Source organism: Callospermophilus lateralis, chromosome 12, assembly GCF_048772815.1.
Source record: "Callospermophilus lateralis isolate mCalLat2 chromosome 12, mCalLat2.hap1, whole genome shotgun sequence".
Classification (NCBI taxonomy): Eukaryota; Metazoa; Chordata; class Mammalia; order Rodentia; family Sciuridae; genus Callospermophilus; species Callospermophilus lateralis.
The window spans coordinates 26,156,660-26,177,605 of NC_135316.1; the positions used below are offsets into that span (position 1 = coordinate 26,156,660).

Genomic DNA, 20,946 nt, shown 5'->3' on the forward strand with positions numbered 1-20,946 from the left:
TCACCTTGCTTATTTTGATCTTTAGATTTCTTAGGTAGATGTTTTAGACGTAACCTGTATCCTCCACTAATAATGGGAGGAAAAAAAACCTGCCTCTGGGAAGCTTTCATTTGTTTATAACTACCTGACTGGGTATTTGAAAAGTAGCTTTGGCTATTATGGGTTTGGGGCCAGGATAAATAATAATTAGTAAATTGTGTTCTAATCAAGGAAAAACCAACTCAGTCTCAAGTTTCACAGCACATAATGGGATAGCACCAAATTGAATACTTTGGCTGTGATAGATCTGTTACAGGAATGTATCATGGTGTGACAGAAAGGTGATTGAATCTACTAAAAAAAAAAATCTCTTTTTGACTGAAAATGTTATCAGTACCATAATTCTCATCTTTCTGTAACTTACTCATGTTCTATTTCCTTCCTGTTTATCAAATTCTGTTAGAAATATCAGATTGCCATCTTATTATAGTGATACTTTCACTATTTCAGTGTGATTAATGGTGTTGAATTTTGTAGAGCTGTTTTATATTTAGCAGTGAATTGGTTAAACTAGGTGTCTGTGGCCTATAGGAAATGTATACCCAAGGATACTATATTAAAATAGGTTAAATGATTTAACTTTGTTTCTATAAAAGTAGCTTGTTTATTTCTGAAATTTGTTATTGAGGTGGTTGTCATATACTCACCAAGGTTCCCATTGTGCATTTAGAACAAAGTGCATCAGTTCTGCAGCAAAACTTGTTCAGATGACTATAAGAAGTTGCATTGCATAGTTACATATTGCGAATACTGTCAAGAGGAGAAGACTCTTCATGAAACAGTAAATTTCTCTGGCGTTAAGAGACCTTTCTGTAGTGAAGGCAAGTGTATATACAGTGTTGTTCATAACTTTATTGATATTTAATGGTTTTTTTTGCCAAAGTATTTTTAAAAATATATGAGTACCTATGTCCAGCTGCACAATTTTTAATATAGCTGAACAAAAAAAATTGAATTTACTTTTTACTTATTTTGTTATATTCTATATGTATTTTAGACCTCTGGGCCTCAAGGTTTTCTCTCTAAAATGTTGGTAACCACTTTTTCATTACAAGGAAGTTTTGAGAATCAAATATAAGCATTATGATACCATGCCATCTCTGAACCTATACATTGTGGCCTGAAAGTTTGTTTTCTAAGTGAATTAGAACAGTTGTTCATTAGTTTCATGTGCCTACCTGGCTTTTTTTTTTTTTTTTACTTCCTAGCCTTCAAAGGTTTTCAATATATAGGTTGAACATCCCTAATCTGAAAATCTGAAATTCAAAAAAGTGTCAACATGATGCTCCTAAAATTTTGGATTTTGGAGTAGTTCAGATTTTGGATTTTTGTATTAGAGAAGCTCAGTAAAATCTGAGAATAGTAAAACAAACAAACGCTAAAACCTGAAACCCAATTGGTCCTTAGGTATTTCAGATAAGGAACACTTAATCTGAGAGAAAAAAATCCACATTTTTACAGCAACAGCATTACAGTGGGAAAATTTTAAGTTTTTAATTTGGGTTGCCTGGGAGATATTCTGGGTTCTGTTATAGGCATATTCAAGAATTTCCTTTCTTCTCTTCTTTACTTTTTGCTGCTCTGGTGCCAGGCAGCAGATTATAGAAATGAACTCTAAACCTGCCTTTCCAGAGATATGAACCAGGATTATAGCTGTGGGTTTTTTGTGCTCTTGTCATGTATTTCTCAAATGTCACATTCTTATTCTAAGCTGGCTTTCACTTTTTATTCTGTCTTTGGCTCAAGTCACTGAGCTGTTAGCTTTCCTATCTTCTATCTTTACCTAATGTTTTCCAGTGATGATTTTTTTTTTTCTAGATCTATTTATTCTATGGATTTCTATTATTAGTTTGGGGCAAGAGAAAGGTTGAAAAATTCTTGATGCTAGCAGTAGGGAATGAAAAGTCAGTAAGATTTATGAGGCCATTCAACTAGTGGCACCAATTATATATACTTTTCACATCTAATATTTTATGTTTGGAAGAAGGTACTATATATAAAATAAGGCATTCTATTTAGGTTTAATTGGTACATTTCACCTAGAATTAAAGGCAACCATGTTTAATACTGTTTAAGAATGAAGGTATAATGAAAAATGATAAATCCTAAAATATTAAGATTAATTCTAAATTTTTCTTTTTACACCTAAGTTTTTGTGCAATAACAGTCTTCCTGGTTCACAGGTCTGAACACATTGATGCTAATTTTTCACATACGTCAATGAACTTACATTCCATATGTATTTTACTAAAATTATTAGAGAGTAGCAGACTGATGATTGACATGTAAGAGCATAATTTTCTATTGGAAGGACTTAAGATTTTAGATGGGTAATAAGAAGTTAAAAAGGATCTGGTTTTTTTTTTCCCCTGTGAAATGCCATTTTTTGCTTTCTCTTACTCTACCTAGTTTTCTGCTGAAACCTCAGAAGTAACACACCTAGTATTACCACCAAAATCTAAGTAGATAAAGTAAATAAAGGTAAATTTTTAAAAGTACTTTGAAGTAATTAAAAAATAACAGAAAAGTCTTAATACATTAATGATTGAAAATTTATTACATAAAAAATTACAGTTTATGCCAGGTGTGGTGACGCACACCTGCAATCCCAGCAGTTTGGGAGGCTGAGGCAGGAGGATGGTGAAGCCAGCTTCAGAAACTTGGCAAGCTTCTGAGGAATTTAGTGAGACCCTATCCAAAAAAGTGGAGGGTGGGGGGGTGGGGGTGGATGAGGCTCAGTTGTTAAATGCCTCTGGGTTCAATCCCCAGTACCTAAAATAAAAAACAAGAGACAAAAAACCAAACCCAAACAAGAAAACCCCAAAGACAAAAACAAAAAAAATTGCAATTCATGTTCACAAGTAGGAAAGATAATTTAAAACTAAGTTGAGGACAATTTGTTGTAGAGGTGTCCTTTGTGCTTGTTGTTATAGGATGGGTAGGATTTCATTAGATACATAAATGAATAAAAAGTCATTCTACTTACGTAGCACAGTCATGAGTGCAAGTATGGAAGATTATTTAATCCTCAGATATTATAGGGCATTTATTAGATTTGTGAAAATTCTTAATACTTTTATGCATTAAGTAAAAGAAGTTATTTCATTAAGAGAATAGATAATAGGATTTTCTCTGGACAAGTCAGTAAACCATTTGTAGTTCTTGGAAGGATTGATGTAGGGTAACAGGTAAGCTAGAAAATTTGACTAAAATGCTTACCTAGCTAGCTGAACATGTCTGTAAATTTACTTGGAGCCTGTTAGCACTCCACATTATTCATTTCTCTAAAATGCTTGTTTGTGTTTTGCTTTCTCTGATACTTAGATTCTATTTAATGGAGCAAATAAAAATAGTTCCGAGCTGGGGTTGTGGCTCAGTTATAGAGCACTTGCTTCACATGTGTGAGGCACTGGTTCAGTTCTCAGCACCACATAAAAATAAATGAATAAAATAAAGATCCATCAACAACTAAAAAAATTTTAAAAACTAGTTCTGAGATATTACTAGATTTTAATATCTTAAAGTATTGTTTGAACCAACACATTAAATGTTTTTGAATAATAGAATATTATAATAATAGAATATTCCATATTCTATTCCAGTTTTTATAGGTTGGTGTTGATAGATTTTAGAGTTTTGATTGGGAGTTGGGAGAGAAAGGACTTATATGTGAATTATTAGACACTTCCTAAAACTAATGATCTACTTTTCATGTGTTTTTTGTTTTAATATTTAAAACTTATATTTTTCAGGCTGCAAACTATTATACAAACAGGATTTTGCAAGGCGTTTAGGATTAAGGTGTGTTACCTGCAACTATTGTTCTCAGCTGTGTAAGAAGGGAGCAACTAAAGAACTTGATGGTGTTGTGAGAGATTTCTGCAGTGAAGACTGTTGTAAAAAATTTCAGGATTGGTACTATAAGGCAAGTAAATCTAGATTTTTATTACTTGGGCAATAAATTCAGACTTTGCCCAGTTTTTTAACAAACTACCTTAATAAATATTGTAGTTATAAATATAGTAACATTTATTTTTAAAATCTACAAATTTTAGGCCCAGTCCTGGATACTTTTCATTAAAATTATTTTGCATTTCAGCCGGGTGTGGTGGTGCACGCCTGTAATCCAGCATTTTAGGAGGCTGAGGCAGGAGGATTGTAAGTTCAAAGGCAGCTTCAGTAATTTATCGAGGCCCTAAGCAACTCCATGAGATCCTGTCTCATATCTGGGGGATATGGCTCAGTGGTTAAGCACCTCTAGGTTCAATACTCTTCCCTGCCAAACAAAACAAAACATTATTTTGCATTTTAGTTCTTTATAACTTGCTATAGCATTAAAAATAAATAAATAAACAAACAAACAAATAAATTAAAAAATACACACACACACACACACACACACACACACACACACTTTAGTTATAGATGGACACTGTGACTTTATTTTTATGTAGTCTTCAGGATCGAACCCAGTGCCTCATCCATGCTAAGCAAATGCCCTAACACGGAGCCACAACCCAAATTTGATATATGTGACAGAATGCATTACAGTTCATATTACACATATAGAGCACATTTTTTCATATCTGGGTGTATACAAATTATATTCACACCATTTGTGTCTTTATACTTGTAGTTAGGCTAATGATGTCTATCTCATTCCATCAACTTTCCTACCCTTTTGCCCCCTCCCTTTCCTTCCCATCCCTTTGCACTATCTAGAGTTTCTCTAATCCTCCCATGCTCCTTCTTCCAACCCCACTATGAATCAGCCTCCTTATATCAGAAAAAACATTCGGCATTTGGTTTGGGGGGATTGGCTAACTTCATTTAGCATCATATTCCCCAACTCTTGTGTGTTATGAAAATCTACTTTTTTCTTTAATATTAAAAATTATTTACTGTAATTTGTATGAAAATCTACTTTTAAAAAGTCAGACTTTAAGTCCCCTTTGGCCCACTATATTAGTTTTTTCTTGTGTTTTTTTTGTTTGTTTGTGTGTGTGTGTGTGTGTGTATGTGTGTATATAAGAAAATGAATATAAATTTGGACTTGGGTGGTTGGATATTAACCAAGAAAAAAGTATTAATTTTCCTATGTTGATAACATGGAAAGCCATATCAATGCTAAAGCTCCATGTGCAGCTGCATGTGATGATAGATACCATGACTTCAAAATTGTGATAGATATCTCTACAGAAACAAACAATAAAATTGCTATTTAGTTCACATTATGAAAGTTGATTAATGTTAAAACGATTGAATATCTAAAACCAAATTAACTGATATTTTATGAATAAAAAGAAAGATAACTTGCCAGAGGTAAAATGAGAATTTTGGTTTTTTTTTTTTTTTTTTTAAATTACTTCATTATTTTACTCCTGCTTCTGAATGAATGAATTCTTAAAGTTCAGGTTCAAATTTTAAATACAGAGAGGACAAAGTCACATTGTGTCACTTTCATTTGTGTAAGTGTCTAAACCAGTGGTTTGTTCTTATTGTAGGTAGTATTTGTGCAATAAAATGTTTCTTTGAAGGTCTTAAACTTAGTTTTATGCACACAAATGTACCTTTCTCTCCAATATTTAGTATGTTGTATATATGTATTTATTTAGCAGCACAGGGGGTTGTATTTATTTATTTTATAGCTAGGAGCCTCACATAATACTAAACAAGTACTCTACCATTGACCCTACATCCCCAGCCCTCCTGACTAGGAATTTTAATAAAATATTTATTTATAGAACTTTATCTGAAACAAAGAGATTTCAAAACCCACAGCATAAAACTCTAGATTATTTAAAGCAATCATGAAAAGCCACAGCCACAATTATTAGGAATTACAGAATATTTAATATTTGTTGCTCTATCAATTTCTTAGTTATTAGTTAAACTGGAGATCAGTTTTAAAATTTATAGTAATTTATTTCTAGATCAGAAACAATTATGAAAAGAACCATATTTGAAATTAATTACTTTTATCTTTTGGTCCGTTTATTGACAAAGATGTTTGTTAAGTATGAACATGGACAAAATCTAGAGATAAATTTATAAAATAAAAATAAAAATATCTGTCCCTAGATTATTGGATTCGGCATTATAAAGTGTAATTGTGTATGAATTTCAGTGTCCCCTCCCCCCTCCCCCCCGCCTTTTATGTTAAACTGTGAACCATGTGGGGCTGATTGCTAGATGTAGATCAGGCTGGTTTAACTAGTTATTTTTTAAAATAAAGATCTTGTTATTAATATTAAATCAGTATGTTAACTTTTTACATTTTCATTAAACTTAAAAAACTAAAATACTTAAAATTAATATTTCTAATTTTCCCATCAGAAGAGCTTACTCTGGTCTTGTACAAATAAGCTAGGAAATCTGTTAACTAATTAGAAAATTTCAAATTAATATAATTATAGGAGTATTTACTAATCTATTATTAAGGCCCTCTAAATTATTTAAAAATAATGAAATGGATTGTATTAATTTGGTATGTTAGTTATCCATCTTTATAATCCTAGTCTTGACTTATGGTAAATGTAGGGACTTTACTATCAGTTAGAGAATGACTCCAATTTTTTCCTTTTTTTGTGTGTGTGTGTATGTGTGTGTGAGAGAGAATTTTATTGTTGGTATGACTTGATATTTTTTCTTTATCAGATTATTTTGTCACATTTGACAATAATCATTGATAAATTTGTATGTGTGGTATTTTAAACATCTGAAGTCATTTCTTTTTAATTCAAGGCTGCAAGGTGTGACTGTTGTAAATCTCAAGGAACTCTTAAAGAGCGAGTGCAGTGGCGTGGGGAAATGAAACACTTTTGTGATCAACACTGCTTGTTACGTTTTTATTGTCAACAAAATGAACCCAACATGACAACTCAGAAAGGACCTGAAAACTTACATTATGGTATGTACTAATTTAGGTGGGAACTTTAAAATCCTGTGTATCAGTTTATTTTTTTAGTGTTGAATGAATCTAAAGCACTGATAATGAATAGTTGATTTTGGAGATGGCTTAATAGCAACTTAAATTCCATGGTTTTTCTAGAAGGAGGAACCCCATGTGATATTTTAATAGATACGGTTTATTTCTTGCTAGTTGAAAAAAATAGGGCCTAGTTGGACCAGAGAGAAGCTGAATAAAATTATAACAAAAATTTTAAAAAATCACCTATCAACCATGTGGCATTTTGTAACTTTAAATGAAAACAGATTTATCAAATTATATGTGCCGGGGGTAGGCAGAATGGAACAAAATCCCTCTAAAAGCTATTACTTTTTATTTTATTTAAGAACTACATCTACAAACAGGATTTTCCCCAAAGCAGTTATATTCAGAGGTGGAAAAATGAGAAAAGAGTTAACTACCTAGTAAATCTGTATTACTATACTTTCTACTTAAATTTTAAATTCTTAAACTAATTTTAAATATTTTCTTCAGTAACATCTTCAATTCTAAAATGATATTTGTCTTATTTAAGTTTTTTTGTTTGTTTGTTTACTTTTTTAGATCAGGGCTGTCAGACATCCAGAACCAAAATGACAGTAAGTATTGCTTAAATAGAATGTTCAGTTTGTGATATTATAATGTTAGGAAAAAATAATTAGGGCAATGTAATGTGATTATAATAATAAGCTATTCTTATTTCCTTTGTTGAGACATTGGAAATATTCAGCTGATACCAGAGACTTTCATACATACTAGGAAACAGAAGTGGAATTAATTCCAGCCTCTTGCCATAGGAGGAAGACAGACATATCACTGGCATTTGAGTTGAAGTTCTTATAATATATGCTTGAGATGATGGGCTATATATGGTTCCCAAAGAATAAATAAGCTGACTGCAAACAGATGGATAGGAGATTCTCAGGTAGATAGTATGAAAAGTAGGAGGAATAGTAATGTGCACAGCACACATGTATTTGACAAAACTATACATTGGGGCCAACCTTGGAAGTGGGTGTTTGATTAAATGATAGAAAGTGAGACTGAAAGGATAGACTGAACCAGATAATGTATTTTTAAAGTAGAGATCTGGATGATCTATGTTGGTGTTAGGATCTGTGAGTTTTTAAATTTGAGAAATATACCATGTGTCCTTTTATTCCTCCTCCCACTTTATCTTGTATTTAGTCTTTTTTTTTTTCCCTCTCCCTTTTTGGTGTTGCATCAAATTCTGCTCTGGTATTACTGTGAGTTTTGTAATTGAAAGTGGCCTTTTGTTTGTATTGACTGCTGAAGAGCAAAAGTAATGCTTTTGCCACACTTTGAAGAACAGAGGCACTGTCTCTTTAATGCTTTGTCTACTGGAATTTCTAGCATCTTTATTCAAAGGGAAGCCTTTCATGCATTAGTCATCACTAATTGGCATCATAATTAGTCTCTGGGCTAGTGCTTGTTGTGGTAAAAAAGACTAGATGAGTGAGTGGTTTTAGTTTTTAGTTCCTGGCTATAGTAAGAATCACCTAGTAGGTTTTCAAGGACTTCTAATATCTTGTTTCCAACCCAGAAATTCTTATTTTAGAAAAGTTGTTCAGGTGATTCTAATATGTAAGCAGAGATTGAGAATCACCATACACAATGGACCTTCTATATCCTTGGGTTCCCTATCTACAGATTCCATCAAACTAGGATTGAAAATAATGGAGAATTCCAGAAAGTTTCAAGAAACAAAATTGCCATATGCCAGACATTCTGCTGAATTCACATGAATGAAATGATGTTGTAGGCACACCATGCTATAGCCTCCTATCATTTCCTAGATACTTTGTCTCTCTCTAGTACTCCAGTATTGTTTGCCTGTTGTCTTGCACTGTATAGTTAGGCATATGCTGGTTGTGTCTGTGTTGAACATGCACAAACATTTTTTTCCCTTCCCTTATTCCCCAAACAAAATAGTATAACAATTATTTATATAGCATTTACACTGTATTTTATATTATAAGATCTTGATGATTTAAAGTACGTGGGAGGATGTGTTAGGTTTTAGACAAATACAGCAGTTTATATTTATATAAGGGATTTGAAATCGGCCCCCTCCACCATACTATAGACTATAGATGAAAGATTAGTGTTTTTACATTCATTCTGTTCAGTGTTTATTTTGATATTAATAACTGGATGTAGTCCTAGAAAAGCAAGGGTGCTTTTTTCTCTTTGCTTTCCCCTTTCTACTCCTTGTGAAATAACATTTTTAAGTCAGAGAATCAGAAGTATTCAGTTGAATTATCTGGTGTTAACACCAGGTATTTTCACCCTTGATAAAGAATATAAAAATGATTTTTCCTCTCCCCCACCTCCTTTTTTAAATGGTCCTGCTGGTTGAACCCAAGGCCTTGCATATGCTAGGCAAGTGCTCTACCACTGAGCTACATTCCTAGCCCTTTTTATTTTGAGGCAGTTTCACTGAGTTGCCAAGGCTGGCCTTGAACTTTCATGTGATCCTCCTGCTTTAGCCTACCTCATTTGCTAGGATTACCTTGCTCAGCTTTTATTTTTTGTCTTTGTGCAGTCAGCCAATTAGGCACTTCTTCAACTGTGTTTCAGAGGTGCAAGGTTTTGACCAAGGTTCCAAGAAATGATTTCTCCCAGCACAATGTTAAACATCATTCTCTGCCCACAGCATTTAAATTGCATTTTATGACAGAGATGGGGGGGTGCATTTTTGAAGAGGAAGGAAAGTCAGGGTGCCATTGTGACTATTGCATTTATATTATTAAGTGCCCTTCTATTTTTCCTTTGTAAACCTTTGGAATATGCACCCATATGCCTCAAAGTGTAGCTAGATAATTTTGCGGCCAGTAATTTTAGTGTTTGTTTCCTTATTTGTAAGATCAAGATGAAAATTGTACCCATGTCAGGTTTGTCACATACTAATACTGAACATTGTAGCTGTTTTGTTTTAGACCTCATAGTAGTAGTATGTATGGTGGTTAATAACATCGGCTTTCACATCAGATGAATCTATCCGAATTCTAATTTCAGAACTTTTTAACTTTGTGACCCTTGACAGATATGTAACGCCTAATCCCCTGTTTCCTCATCTTTAAAATGGTAGTGATAGAGACCTGCCTCTTCCAGTGTTTAAAATGATGAAATAAGATTTTGCTGTTTTACATAGTTCCTGACACATAACAGGTGCTCAACAGATGGTAGATTTTGTCATTATAATTTTCATTAGTTTGGATCCTTCCATATTCAGCATAAGTAGGTATAGATCCCACTTGTAGACAAGCAGTAAAGCAAAGTATATTCTACAACAGAGGTGGAGTCTATGTTTTTTCATCAGGTAACATAGTTCATTGATATGAAGTAATATTTGCAGAATGGTAAGGGTGGAACATTAGGACATTTGTGATTTGGGACTTCCCTGTTATTTCAGTTAGAAAAAGTTTACCCAGTGCCTGGTATATAGTAAATACTTTTGGTAAGTTTTTCCTCTCAAGTATAAAATCAAAGAGCTCAAGGCACAGGAGGTTGACTTGCCCCAGGTCTCCACAGCAGTAGTGTTAGCACCAAGTTCACTAGCTCCTTGTGCAGAACTCTCTTAGACCTGATTAGTACATTTGATAAATCTGGCATAAGTTCATCTTTGTGCCAGCCTCCTTGGTCATATATATTATTTGTAACTAATTTGTAATTAATGGGCTACCTGCTATATAAATGGTTCACATTCTTCTATACCTCAAAAAAAAAAAAAAAAAAAAAAAAAAAACACCAAAACCCTCACAGTGGGGCATGATGGTATATACCTGTAATTCCAGTGACTCGGGAGGATCACGAGTTTGAGGCCAACCTCAACAGCTTAGCAAGGACCTAAGCAAGCAGCTTAAGTGAGACTCTGTCTCAAAAAAATAAAAAGGGCTCAATGGTTAAGCACCCCTGGGTTCAGTCCACAGTAACAAAGACCTTCGTAGGAGGGCTGGAAGAAGTCACAGATAAAAAATTTTTAAGTATGATCAATCTTCATTTTTTGTGGTTCTGTATTTGTGAATTTGTCTATTTTGCAGAATTTTCTTGTAATCCTAAATTAATATGTAGTGTCCTTTGAGAATCATTTGCAGAAAAAATTTTAAGTCACCTGATAACATGTGTTCCAGTTGAGATAGATCAAGAAAATGCTGTGCCTTCCCATTTCAGCTCTCATGTTGTGCACAAATGTCCTTTTTACAATTTAATTAGTGCTTTATTTTTTTGGTGCTTTTTGTTTGTAATTTTGCTATTTCCCAGGGCCCACAAGTATGATGTGGAAGTGCTATCAAGTATCCCTGAATACAAGAAAGCTGTAATGTCTGTTATGGAGAAAATATGTGTATTAGATAATAAGTCTCATTCAGGCATAAGTTAGAATGCAATTGATATGAATTCAGTATTAATGAATCAACAGTACAACCAGAGAAAGGAAGAACAAATTTGCCAATCACTCCAAAAGCTGAAGTAACACCTACTGCAACAAAATTTGTGGATATATGAGATAATGACCCATTACAAAAAGCTTAGCAAATAACATTGTTGCAACATCGTGAGCTTTTCAGTTTGAAACATGTTAAGAATTGAACTTGAAGATGAGGTGGGTTCTTTGGATCAGTACACTACATCTACTATCTAAATGTTATACAGTATAAGGGTTATGTGGGAGAACTAGTTTTCAATACTAATGAGACTGGCTTGTTTTTTTACAAGGTTGTTGGCAACAAACCTGAAAATAGTCTTCAAAACCCTTGGCTTTAAATAATTCAGTTTTGTACAACTTTGCCATTGTGTACCAATGCCAAGAACAACTTTTAAGTACAAACCCCCAATGACATACAGAGGTTAAAAACACTTCAAGAGGAAAACCTGAGTTGTATGTCCTACCATAGAAGGTAGGATGAAAAGGCATGGATGGTGTCTGAAGTATTTTGGGATTCTTTCCACAACTGCTTCACTCTAGAAATTGAACACTATCTTACGGTGAAAACTTTGCATTCAAAATTTTATTGTTGGATAATGCCTTAGTCCATATTAAAGTGTCTTTAAGCAAGGTTAAGTATTGAATAGTTGATGAAAATGTGCTTTGGTAACCTTGCATTCCTCTTTGTAGCAGCAGTTTAATATTCACCAATTCAGCATTCAGGGCAACTATATAGAACATAAGTACCCTGAATAATTAGGATTGGCTGCATTAGTATTCTGTATTTACTTTCCCTCCTTAATATAGGTGGTATGAATAATACTTTACCATTAGTCCCTATGGGTAGATCTTTAGATGTAGTTTCTAACGTTGCAGTTCTTGGGAAATACACAACTTAAAGTTTGACAATTCCTGTGGTAATTCTTTGCATTGTGTTTCTTACATTTCAAATTTAGTATCATATTAAGCTTTTTGTAATTAGAAGAAGCTAGAATATCAGCCATTATAACTGTAAGAACGTTTATTAAGATATATTGAAGAGTCTAATTATTTTCACAGTATAGGTTTACAGCTATGATTTTGCACCTCAAATAGTGTTGTCTTTTCATATTTTCCTAAAAGCTTGCTGATGATATCATTTGAAAGTGAGACCTACAGACTTAATAATTCCTATAACTTTATCAGTTGTTAGGATAGATTCACATTGATCTTCCCAGATTAAAACTTGTGAACTTAGTATGAATAGTATAATTTCATTATCCCCCTTGACTTTTGTGTGTTCCATCTTTGGATGTAGAAATCAGATATTCATTAACTCAAGAGTAATGAAAAATAGAGGAAAAAGTGAAATGTTTCTCTTTGCTTCTATTTAGGGTTCAGCACCACCCCCTTCTCCAACACCAAACAAAGAGATGAAGAACAAAGCAGTTCTTTGCAAACCTTTAACAATGACAAAAGCTACTTACTGTAAGCCTCACATGCAGACCAAATCTTGTCAGACAGGTAACTTAAATTTTGACATATATGCTTCCTTATACTTCAAAACTCACTTGAATGATATGTCCCCTTGCCCCAAAATGATAGGCTACAGAGAAAATCTTGGGTCATTTCATTGTTTTATTTTGATTTTTGCTTACCTAATTTTGAATATTACTTTGAATGTAGCATCATTTAAAATAATTTATGACTAACCAATCTGATACAATGTCAAAAGTGAAAAAATACCACAACAAATTTTCTTGGACCTGCTGAAATTGTGTTGTTACGTCTGAGAAGTCATCTCTTTATGGTCTATAATGGTAACTTTCTTTCCTATCAGAAAGAAATGAAATAATCAAAAAATATATTTTTTCATCAAATTTACTATGTAGTCTATAGTTTAATTGTTTAATTGGTGGGGACAGCAGGACAGGCTAGTAGAGTGCCTGGATTTATATTGCTTTTAAAGTTTTTTTTTTTTTCTTTCTTTCTTTAACCAAATATGAAACAAAATAGTTTCTCTTTTTTCTAAGTTAAAAATGGTTTCTGTTTTCTGTTTTGTTGTTTTTAAGCAATCTTATAAAAACTAGGAATTTCTTTTAAATGGATGATAGTTAAATTTTTCTTTGTCTAATTAGTTTAACATTGAGCAGCTGTGATTAAGTGCCAGTTAACATTGTTTTTTACATATGTGCATTGTTTTTAGATGATAATTGGAAGACAGAATATGTTCCAGTGCCTATTCCCGTGCCTGTGTATATCCCAGTACCTATGCACATGTACAGCCAGAATATTCCTGTTCCTACTACAGTTCCTGTTCCTGTAAGTCAGATTTTAAGCTCTTTTTTTTTTAGATTTTTATCAGGCATGGGTTAGAAAGTAATGTAGTTGGAATTATTAGCTTAATGAAGCTGGTTAAACCATGTTTACCTTTCTTCAACAATTAGATTTGGTTGAATCTTTGTGGTAATCATACTTTTTGTTTAATCTATGTATACGCATCCGTGAGAGAGACGTTTATGTTTAGCAAATGTCTCTGTCTGCTCTGTGCATTTATGTTTTATATTTGGGTTCATTTTCAAAAGGAATATTTGTGAAGCCATAAAGTTTAAAACTGGAACATCAGTTTCATATAAAATAACATTATATTTCACCTCACATTACTTTTAATACTTAAAACACTGGTCAATCGAGTTTGGCTGTCCCCTATGAGACAGAAATATCTAAAAAATTATTTTCTCCAAAATTTTATTTCAAAAAGTAGATGTTTATATTCTGGGCTTTCCTGTTACAGTAACATCTTAGTTTTGACATGTGTTCTTTGCAAAGCTTTTATTCAGTATGACATTGTAAAATGGATGATGTAGCAAAGTGAATGTGGGGGCATTCGTAATGTTAACATTAAATGCTTTGGTTAATTAGGTGCCCGTTCCTGTTTTTCTGCCTGCTCCATTGGATAGCACTGAGAAAATTCCGGCTACAGTTGAGGAGCTAAAAAGCAAAGTTTCTTCAGATCCTCTTGATACAGAGTTGCTTACAATGACAGATATGATGAATGAAGATGAGGAGAAAACAGAGGCATCCAACATCAATAGTGAGCTACAATATGTCAATATGTGGTTCATGGGTTTTGGTGTCTTACTGTACTTCAACTTGATATGGGAGTAAAGAAAAGATAACAAGAATGTGTTTTATATTAAGAGATCCATTCTACATCCAGCACCATCCATCTACATTTAGTACCCTCTTCTGCCAAGCCCAGTCTCCAGTGCAGGAATTTTTATCCTCTTGGGGATTGTTTTTGCGGGGGGGGAGGGTGGGTGGAGAGGTGGGTAGTGGGAATTGAACTCAGGGCACTCAACTACTGAGCCACATCCCCAGCCCTATTTTGTATTTTATTTAGAGACACGGTCTCACTGAGTTGCTTAGTGCCTCACTATTGCTGAGGCTGGCTTTGAACTCACCATCCTCCTGCCTCAGCCTCCCAAGCCACAGGGATTACAGGTGTGTGCCACTAGGCCTGGCTCCTTTTTTTATTTTTATATTTTTGATTTGCTTTTGAGATGATGGGGGTCTTGCTGTGTTGCCCAGCTTAGGCTCAAATGCCTGGGCTTAATTAATCCTCTTGCTTCAGCCTACCAAGTAGCTGCTAAAAGTACATATTGCACTTGGTTTATGCTCCCTGTTTTAATTATAACAGGTTTGACTATTAGAACCAACTCATGATTGTTAATAGAGCAGCATAGATATAAAACTAATCTGCAGTAAGCTTTTGAAATGATACAAACTCTCATCCCCAATTTTGTTTTAATTTCTTCTTAAAAAATAATTTGCATTATTTTAAGATAAGTCGAGTACCTTCTATTAGAACACTGCTTGCCACATGGTAAGCATGATTCTATGTGAGTGTATTGTGTGTAGTTCTGTTCGAACAACACAGTTTATTCCTATCCTTAGCCCTCTGGTGACACCCAGCATTCTATTTGAATCATGAGATGCCTAATTCCCTTTACCTTAGAGAACAATCGAAATATAGAGTGTATTTTGTAATTATAGTAGTTTTTGAAGCATTGTGATAAGTTGTTGTGAGATTAATTTAGTGGGTTGTTAGCAATATTCCTTTTTTTTTTTTAATTTTTAATGACATGGAGTCAGGTACAGTGGCTCACACCTGAAATCCCAGCAATTTGAAAGGCTGAGGAAAGACGATCGAAAGTTCAGTGCCAGTCTCAGCAACTTAGTGAGGCCCTAAGCAATTTAGTGAAAGTCTCTCAAAATTAAAAGTAAAAATGACTGGGGATGTAATTCAGTGGTAAAGAGCCTCTGGGTTCACTCCCCAGTTTAAAAAAAAAAAAAAGTGGGGGTGAATATCAATGAATCCTTTATAGAGCGGGTAAATGATTTTTGAAACCTTTGTTTTCAATTTGTGTGCATGTGTCTATTTATCTTTCTGTCTTCCACCATTAATCATACTGTAGTATGTACAGGATAAAATACATTTCTCTGCATTACTGATTACAGCACAAAAACTTCAAGCAATTGAAACATTAGAAGTTGTGTATAAGCATATATTGAATAATGGAGATTTCTAGGTCAGAATTCAAAAAGAGTATCTGAAAATTGCAGGGTTTCTTTTTTTGTTTTGTTTTAATTTTTTTGTACCAAAGATTGAACCCAGGAGTACTTAGGGCCTTGCTAAGTTGGCTGGCTTTGAATTTCCTGCCTCAGTTTCCTAAGCCACTGGCATTACAGGTGTATGCCACCACACCTAGCTGAAAATTGCAGTTATTTACCCCTCATTAGTTTTTTCTGATGAGATTTTTCACAGTACATATTGGAATTATTTTACCATCAGAGCACACCTATTAACTTTTGAAAAGGGCCAGCTCAGATTTATCACATTGACAGTTTTCATGCAGTTAAAATTAGTTTTTTCAGTATTTTACATGTTAAAATAGTATGTGCCTTTTCCTTTTAAGTATTTTTGTATTGCATTTATAATTAAATGAGTTCTCTTTTGCAGATTCAATATAGATACTATTGCAGTTTTCTATTTTGATTTCTAATGAAATTCTGGATTAATTACAGGTGTAATTATCGAAAGTGATATAATTGGTTCAGATCTCATTAAAAGCTCTGATTCAGAGACACAGTCCAACATGCCTGATGTACCGTATGAACCAGATTTGGATATTGAAATAGATTTTCCCAGAGGTATTCAAAATACTTTGATTATTGAATTAACTGATTATAGCTGTAGTTGCAATCATTGTTTTTTTTTTTAATGTTCACGTCATTGTCCTATTGTTCATAATTATGTTTTCTTTTTTGATACTAGAATTTCCCTCTGCCACTAAGCTATGCTATCCCCAATCTTTTTTCTTTTCTACCCAAATAAAACTTAACAATTAGCTTTCAAAATGATGCATAGAATTGAGTTGTAGGGATATAAAAGTGATTCCTTTGAGTTTAAAAAAAAAAATTCTGGAATTATACAAAGTCTGGAAGATAGAGCAAAGAATAGAGTTATGTGTTTAAAAAGTACAAATAACATTCTACTTAAGACTTTTTGAAAATTCACTTTTAAGGGGAAAATTACTTCAGGTCTTTTGTAAAAGAAATATGTTCCATTTTTCAGTATTTATTTTCTAAATGTATGAATGACTAATGAACACATTGAGTAGGGTATAAAACATTGTTTTGGGGAAGATTTAATAGATTGAAACATTTACACTGTAACTTTTTAGATCTTATAATTGAATTTCAGGTTGTAATAATTTTTCTGATTTTGTACTTATTTTTGAAAATTCCTGTTGATATCCTTTATATATATGTTTTTTTAGGAATCTGAACAGCGGTTATCACAACTCACAGATCATGTTAGGTATAGCAACTCATCTACTCCCCATCCCAACTCAGCTTATCTCCATGTGTGAATACTTGTTCACCTTCTCAGGTTCTTTGTTGGCTGTGTTTATGTAACAGAAACCTGTGGCTTTGCATTTGAAATAAGTTTTTCTGATTTAATTGTCAGCTGCTGAGGAGCTTGATATGGAAAATGAGTTTTTATTACCACCTGTTTTTGGAGAAGAATATGAGGAACAGCCCAGACCTCGATCTAAAAAAAAGGTACAAAATTTAATATCATTCTTGCATTTACTTAATATCTGTATAGGCACATAAGATATAGTGATGATTTTGTGTGCTTGAGAATATGATAAGAGTGCTTTTTAGGTTTAAAACTAACGAATTTATTTCTAAGTAATAGCAGTGTTTGTCAATGTCATATACGAAGAGCAAATATTATGACTACTTAGATTTAAAATTTATTTTAACATAAGGTCAAAATAGAAACTAGTTGCTTAACGAAGTAAATTCAGTTCTTTGAGAGGAATTTAGACTATTTTCTAGTGAACTCCCTTTTTTTAACTATTACTTTTGGTGAGATTAATTAACAAGGACGAGAGTCAGGTTTTTTTGGTATGTGGGCCAACATAGAGAAAGACATGCTGGACACTTGATTCTTCATGTAAACCAAAATGTAATGTAAACTAATGTACATGGTAATTGTTCGTATCAACAAGTTTCTGATTTACAACATAAGGCAAGATCAAAAGGCACTGTAACAAAGATAGTTTTCACAAATTTCCCACAAAAGAGAAAAAACCGAAAAAGGAGTTGTTTATTTTAGGGTGTAGGTGAACTCTTATATGACCCCATGCACAATAACTAAAAATATAAAACTCTTAGAAGAAAAAAACACAGGTCTGAATTTTCATGACTTTGTAGCAGGCATCTACACCAAAAGTACAAGAAAGAAAAGACAAAAAATTAAATTGGACTGAAGTAAAATGAAGAACTTTGTATTGCAAACTGTCATCAAAAAGTGAAAAGTTGCTGGGCGCAGTGGCACACGTCTATAATATCAGTGGCTTTGGGAGGCTGAGGCAGAAGGATTTCGAGTTCAAAGCCAGCCTCAAAACAGCCAGGCACTTAGCAACTCAATGAGACCCTGTCTCTCAATAAAATACAAAATAGGGTTGGGGATGTGGCTCATAGGCAGTATACCTGAGTATAATCCCCAGTATTTAAAAAAAAAAAAAGAAAAAAGAAAAGGAGGGAACTGGTAATGTAGCTTAGTGACAGAACACTTGCCTAGTATGCATGAGACCCTGGATTTAATTCCTAATAACAGGAAAAAGGTGAAAAGAAGTTGAATGGTCCTTCCCTATAAGGGGGAGTTGTTGAAAAGTTCTTCAGTTAATACTTAGAATCATTTGGCCATATGGATATTTTATTTGATTTTGTTGTACAAAGTGATTTGTTTAGAAATATGACATTAGGTAACTATCTATTGTCGGATTCAGGAATTTCAGCCAATTCTAAAGCAAATAAATATGTTTTTTAAAAAAAATTGCCTTTGTTGAGAGATGGCTTATGTAAAGTCATGAAATAATGGAGCCTAAGTCCACATTTGCCATGTGTTTTACTTCCTAATAGGGAGCCAAGAGAAAAGCTGTATCAGGATACCAGTCTCATGACGATAGTTCTGATAATTCAGAATGCAGCTTTCCTTTCAAATACACATATGGTGTGAATGCTTGGAAACACTGGGTCAAAACTAGGCAACTTGATGAAGATCTTCTAGTATTAGATGAGCTGAAATCTTGTAAGTGTTTGATTTTATTTTTGCTAAGTCCTATTTGAACTTTTGATTTTCATTAAAAAAAGTAAGTAGTTCAAAACAATTCTAAAATGCATTTTTTTAAAGAATAAATCATTTTCAGGAAGTTTCTTAGCCTTATGTGAGACTTAATTAATAACAATTATTGACTTTTATTTCTTTTTAGCTAAATCAGTAAAGTTAAAAGAAGATCTACTGTCTCATACTACAGCTGAGCTTAACTATGGGTTAGCTCATTTTGTCAATGAGATCCGACGACCAAATGGAGAGAATTATGCACCTGACAGCATCTATTATCTCTGCCTTGGAATACAGGAGGTTAGTAATTTGTTGGCTCCTTTCAAGTGTAACATTTATAAGGAAAGTTATTGTTGTAGTTTTTGGAGAGAAAATGTGCTTCCAGAATATTGAGAGATGGCTTACGTAAAGTCATGAAATAATGGAGCCTAAAGTCCACATTTGCCATGTTAAAGATAGTTTTCTGTTAACTTTTTTATTGGCTTACCAAGAAAGATAAGCATTTAAGTGAGCTACTTGAGAGGCTGAGCCAGTCTTGGTAACTTAGAGAGAGACTGTCTCAAAATTTTAAAAAAGCTAGGGATTTAGTTTAGGGGCATAGCACTTGCCTAGCATGCATGAGATCTTGGTTTTGATCCCCAGCGCAGGAAAAGATGAAAAATAAGTTTTTTATTTGGAAATACCAAGATATTATAAAGGACTTTTCCATCTACTTTTTTGTTTGTATTCTAACACAGTATATATATATATATATATATATATATATATATATATATATATATATTCCTAAAACTTTTCAAGTTCTCCAGGACTGTATACCAAAAAGAATTAATGGAAAAAATAGGGTATGGATAGGCTTAAATTCATGCATCTTTTACCACTGGTCACAAAGTTGTATATTTGCCACAGTGTATAGGTGATAATTATGATGACTTTATTTCTTTTACAAATAAATGAATTCACATAATTCTGGCTATAGACCCATGCTGATCTATATGTGTACAAAAAAATGTCTTAGCTCTGTGTATAAAAGGTCTGTTTCATGATATGTTCCTGATTACTAATTCTTTGGGAATATGTCATAAAAAGGGGCAATCTTTTAGGGGTTTGAAGTAAACTATCCACATGTCTATGAATCTGAGTCTGTTTCTCACAATAAACACAAAGATCAACTTGAAATAATGACCTCCAGCTCTGAACAAATACTACAGGTTTAGCCCAGAGGTCAAAATGGGGGTTTCTCTGCCTACCCCAGCCCTGTGTTTTGTCATCTAGTTGCTCTCTCTTCATGCAGACACTTTTTGTTCTTCAAGTTCTGGCATTACTCACATGTTAGAGATACAGTTGATTATTATATATTCATTTTGTATTCTGTACCATTTTACTATTAGTTCTAGTAGGTGGTTTTCTTTTTTCTTTTTCCTTAGAATTTCCTATATACCCAATCATGTTGTCTATGAATAAACATGGTTTTATTTCCCTTTCTTTCTTTCTTTTTAATGTGTGTGTGGTACTGGGGATTGAACCCATGGCCTTGTGTATGTGAGGCAAACACTCTACCAACAGAGTTATAGCCCCAGCCATTATTTCTAATATGCATTTTCTTTCTTTCTTTTTTTTTTTTTTTTTGCCTTATTATACTATTAAAGATAACCTCTTTCCCACCTCCTGTAGAACATTGTTGAAAGGAAGTGGTGAGAGCTGAATCCTTTGTCTTGTTTCTAATCTTGAGAGGGAAGTCTTTGGTCTTTCACCATTAAATATGATGCCATATGTAGATTTTTGTTTGTTTGTTTTTAATACCAGGGATTGAACCTAGGGGTGCGTAAT

General features: G+C 33.4%; 1 protein-coding gene across 1 annotated transcript in view; it reads left to right on the plus strand.

Moving 5' to 3' along the window:
• Zmym2 (zinc finger MYM-type containing 2) overlaps positions 1–20,946 on the plus strand; it is a 70,628-nt gene that overhangs the window by 42,874 nt on the left and 6,808 nt on the right. The window contains exons 10-20 of the mRNA XM_076872733.2: positions 710–860; positions 3,792–3,964; positions 6,784–6,949; positions 7,553–7,587; positions 12,809–12,938; positions 13,621–13,736; positions 14,337–14,508; positions 16,503–16,628; positions 17,449–17,543; positions 18,915–19,083; positions 19,265–19,416. Coding sequence (XP_076728848.2) covers positions 710–860; positions 3,792–3,964; positions 6,784–6,949; positions 7,553–7,587; positions 12,809–12,938; positions 13,621–13,736; positions 14,337–14,508; positions 16,503–16,628; positions 17,449–17,543; positions 18,915–19,083; positions 19,265–19,416 — 1,485 coding nt within the window. The remainder of the gene's footprint in view (positions 1–709; positions 861–3,791; positions 3,965–6,783; positions 6,950–7,552; positions 7,588–12,808; positions 12,939–13,620; positions 13,737–14,336; positions 14,509–16,502; positions 16,629–17,448; positions 17,544–18,914; positions 19,084–19,264; positions 19,417–20,946) is intronic.